The following is a 3769-nucleotide window of genomic DNA, read 5'->3' on the forward strand; positions in this document are numbered from 1 at the left end:
TGGACTATGAATGTCTAATAGACCAAGCTTGGAAATCAATGAATTGAAGGAGGAAGCAGGCAATGGCTTGGTAAGTACATCTGCCAATTGTGCAGCAGAAGGAACTGGCAGGAGGTGAATGAGGCCAGTTTGTATTTTTTCACGAATGACATGACAGTCAATTTCAATATGTTTTGTCCTCTCATGAAAAATGGGGTTGTGAGCAAGATAGATTGCACTCTTGTTATCACAGTAGACTGAGCTAGGTTGATTAAGAGGAATGTGAAGATCCTTAAACAAATACTATAACCATTGTAGTTCACAAGTTAAGCTAGCCAAAGCTCTATATTCCGCTTCTGAACTAGACCTGGATACTGTGGACTGCTTTTTGGATTTCCAGGACAACAGAGATGTGCCAAGGAAGACACAGTAACCAGTCACTGATCTGCGAGTAGCAGGGCAACTTGCCCAATCTGAGTCTGCAAAACCAGAAAGTTTGAGTATGGAGGAGGAAGAATAAAACAATCCCTTAGCAGGAGCACTTTTGAGGTATTTGAGCACTCTAATTGCTGCAGAGTGATGAACTTGTAATGGCTTAGATATAAATTGACTAAGTTGCTGAACAATGAAAGCAATATCAGGCCTGGTTGTAGTCAAATATAACAGTTGGCCAACAAGTCTTATATAGGTTGTTTCATCTTCATATGGGGGTGAGTCACTGTCATGTAGTTTCAAGGAGTAATCAAAGGGAGTTGGACTAGGCTTTGTAGCCAATAAACCACTGTCCTCAAGCAATTCCAATGCATACTTCCTTTGATTGAGAAAGATACCTTGAGTGGATCGTGCAACTTCCAATCCAAGGAAGTATTTAAGCTTGCCAAGATCCTTGATTTTGAATGTGGAATCAAGAAATCGTTTGACAGAATGTATTTCCTGTAGATCATCACCTGTCAAGACAATATCGTCAACATAGACTAGAAGAGCAGTGAAATGAGAATTATGTAGTTTTGTGAATAAAGAATGGTCAGCATATGAATGTGAATATCCAAGGGAGATAAGAGCAGTGGATAATTTTGAAAACCACTGTCGGCTAGCCTGTTTCAGTCCATATAAGGATTTATGTAATTTGCAGACTGTATTAGAAGAAGAATTAGGGGGCAAGAACCCAGGAGGCAGATCCATATACACTTCCTCATGCAGATCACCATGAAGGAATGCGTTGTTAACATCAAGTTGTTCTAAATGCCAGTCCTTAATAGCATCCAGAGATAGAAGGTGCGAATTGTTGTGAGCTTAGCAACTGGTGAGAAGGTATCAAAATAATCCACACCTTCTAGTTGAGTGTATCCCTTTGCCACCAGACGGGCCTTGTATCGTTCAATGGATCCATCAGCATGATGCTTGATCTTGTAAACCCATTTGCAACCAATTGGTTGCTTACCTGCAGGTAAATCAACAACAGACCAAGTGTTTGTGGATACAAGAGCATCTAACTCAGATTTCATAGCAAGATTCCAACAGTCAAACTTACAGGCTTGTTTATAGGTTTTGGGTTCTGTAAGGGAACTAATGGATAGGCAAAACTGTTTGTGACATGGACTACATTTGTCATAGGATAGGACAGAAGAAAGAGGGTAAGGAGAGTTACCTGGATTAGATGCTGGCAGCATTGAGGATAGCAAATTGTAGTGATATTGTAAGACCCCAATTTTTGCCCTAAGATCCCTCATGGCCTCAAGGCATCATATCATGTCATATCATTGTCTCAAGGATCATTTGTGTACCTTTGCTTCCCTCCTAGTGGGTGGGGTGTCTTGTGAGTGTGGTTCTTGATCACCAAGCATGTATTGCAGTTGTATATCATTGCTTTTCATTTGTTTACTAACCAAAAGTACAAAAATATTGTCATCTAACCATGTTACTTGCAGATGAAGCAACTAGGTCAAAACAGATAAAATCAGGCATTGAGCTAAATGGTGACCATTCTTGAAGAATTTGGGCACCATGATCATTCATCAGAGGTTCATTTAAGTTGTGATATCATTTGGAATCAAGATCTCAATTGAAAAAGGCTTGAAATTCATCAGAACATGGCTCAGTCAACCAAAACCCTAGAAAAGTCAATTGTGGTCAACTGTGCATTTAATCAGGATTTGGAAGGTGTGAGATGGTTTGAAAACTCTCATTCGTGTCCATATGAGCCTCATTTGGCATTTCAAAGATCATCATTGAAGAATTTGAAGTCAGACAAAAAGTTTCCCAAAATGGAAATGACCTGTAATTTTCACCTGCCAAAAATGGAAAGTTATGCTCCTCAAAATTACATCATGAACCAAGCTTCAAATCAAAATTTGTCCAACATGAAAGTTGAAGATCTTGTTCTTGCCTTTCCAAAAAGTCCAAGAACACTCATTTCTCATTTATGGTTGGCAAGTTGTGATCAAATCATTTTCAGAAAATGCCTAAATTCAAAGTGGCATAACTTTCACATGGAATGGCCAAATTGGATGGTTCTTCTTTGAGCAAACCACATTTGACATGTACTATCCAAATCCATCATCACATTTTGCCAAAAGCCTTCACATAAAAAGGTCATTTTTCAAGTGTACCAATTAAAAAGCCAAGGGCAAAAAGGTCCAAATCTCAAAGTACATGGAATTTTGACATGGGACCAATTCCAATAGCTTCCAAGCATGATTTATGACTTGCTCAAGGTGGAAAAACACTGTTACATTGATCCAAACCGTCCAAGGGCAAAAAGGCCGAAATGCTTAAGTGAGCTTCATTTGCTAATTATCAAAAATGGCCTAATCATGATTAAGAGTTGGATTAAGGGCATGTATAAAAGCTTAATTCTAACAGAATTGCAAGAGGATAATCACATTTTCAGATCCAATCCAAAACCTCACCAAATTCTCTCAATTTTCACATTTTTGATATTCACTTTCTTCATCATTTCATCAATAAGTCATCAATATTGTTGCAATTTCTTTGTGGATTCTTGGTGTGCAGGTGAATCTAAAGGACTGTTTCAAGCGTTGAAGCAAAATCGTGGCCAAATTCTCACTGTGCAAAGTATCACTCATCAATGGCAGCTGCAATTTTCCTCGGATTCAAGCACCTGTGAGCTGAATTTTCATCATCAACCATCTTCATAATCAACATTCTTCATCTGTTTTCAAGAATCAAGGCCAAATACACGCGGATTCTCCAACTGCACTTCAAGAAGGTGAATTTTCGAAACCTTTAATTCTTAAAATCAAGACATGGCTTAGATAGTGCGTTGAACGTGGAGTAGTTTGGCATTTGAATCACGCGTTTTCATTGAGTAATCATCAAGATATCTTGATTCAAAGTTTATGCATCAAAACTTTTATCGAATGGATCTCTTTATACGTTAACCTTTGGATGAAACCATTGCCATAACTGTGATCTACGCTGAGAGACGGAGAGAATGGTATACGGCTTGTGCATTTTCGTGAAGATTTGCTCATAACCGAAATCTGGATTGATGAAGATGAAGAACGATGAAGAACTGTTTCATTTTCTGGAAATGTTAGGTGTTTGATCCACTGCCATGGCCGCGCATTCAAATTTGGTGTTTGGCGCGCGAATGAGCGAATCAGGAGAGGCCACCGCATTAATGATACGGCGCCGTTTTGGCCAGGCATACGTTTATTACAAAATTGCCACTGCAGACTAATTAATTCATTTAATCCCTTAAATAATTATTTCAATAATTTAACAATCTTACAAAAATCATATCTTAACCATCCTTAATCCAAATTAG

At 38.5% G+C, this 3769-nt stretch overlaps 1 protein-coding gene across 1 annotated transcript; it reads right to left on the reverse strand.

Annotated features, from left to right (window-relative positions):
* Positions 1-282: 282 nt before the first annotated feature.
* On the reverse strand, positions 283-1649 carry LOC127096620 (uncharacterized mitochondrial protein AtMg00810-like). The gene is made up of 2 exons (XM_051035171.1): positions 1310-1649; positions 283-1217 (listed from the first exon to the last, which is right to left on the reverse strand). The coding sequence occupies exons 1-2, from the start codon at positions 1647-1649 to the stop codon at positions 283-285; spliced, it is 1275 nt and encodes a 424-aa protein (XP_050891128.1).
* Between the last annotated feature and the right edge of the window lie 2120 nt (positions 1650-3769).

The sequence above is a fragment of the Lathyrus oleraceus genome, chromosome 1, assembly GCF_024323335.1.
Source record: "Lathyrus oleraceus cultivar Zhongwan6 chromosome 1, CAAS_Psat_ZW6_1.0, whole genome shotgun sequence".
In the NCBI taxonomy this organism is placed as follows: Eukaryota; Viridiplantae; Streptophyta; class Magnoliopsida; order Fabales; family Fabaceae; genus Lathyrus; species Lathyrus oleraceus.

What these genes read in the sequence shown, in the direction of transcription:
- LOC127096620 (XM_051035171.1), bottom strand. Translation starts at nt 1,649, where the DNA reads ATGCTGCCAGCATCTAATCCAGGTAACTCTCCTTACCCTCTTTCTTCT. An exon ending in GGGATACACTCAACTAGAAG is followed by an intron (nt 1,218 to 1,309) that starts GTGTGGATTATT and finishes ACTGGCATTTAG; the next exon opens with AACAACTTGATGTTAACAAC.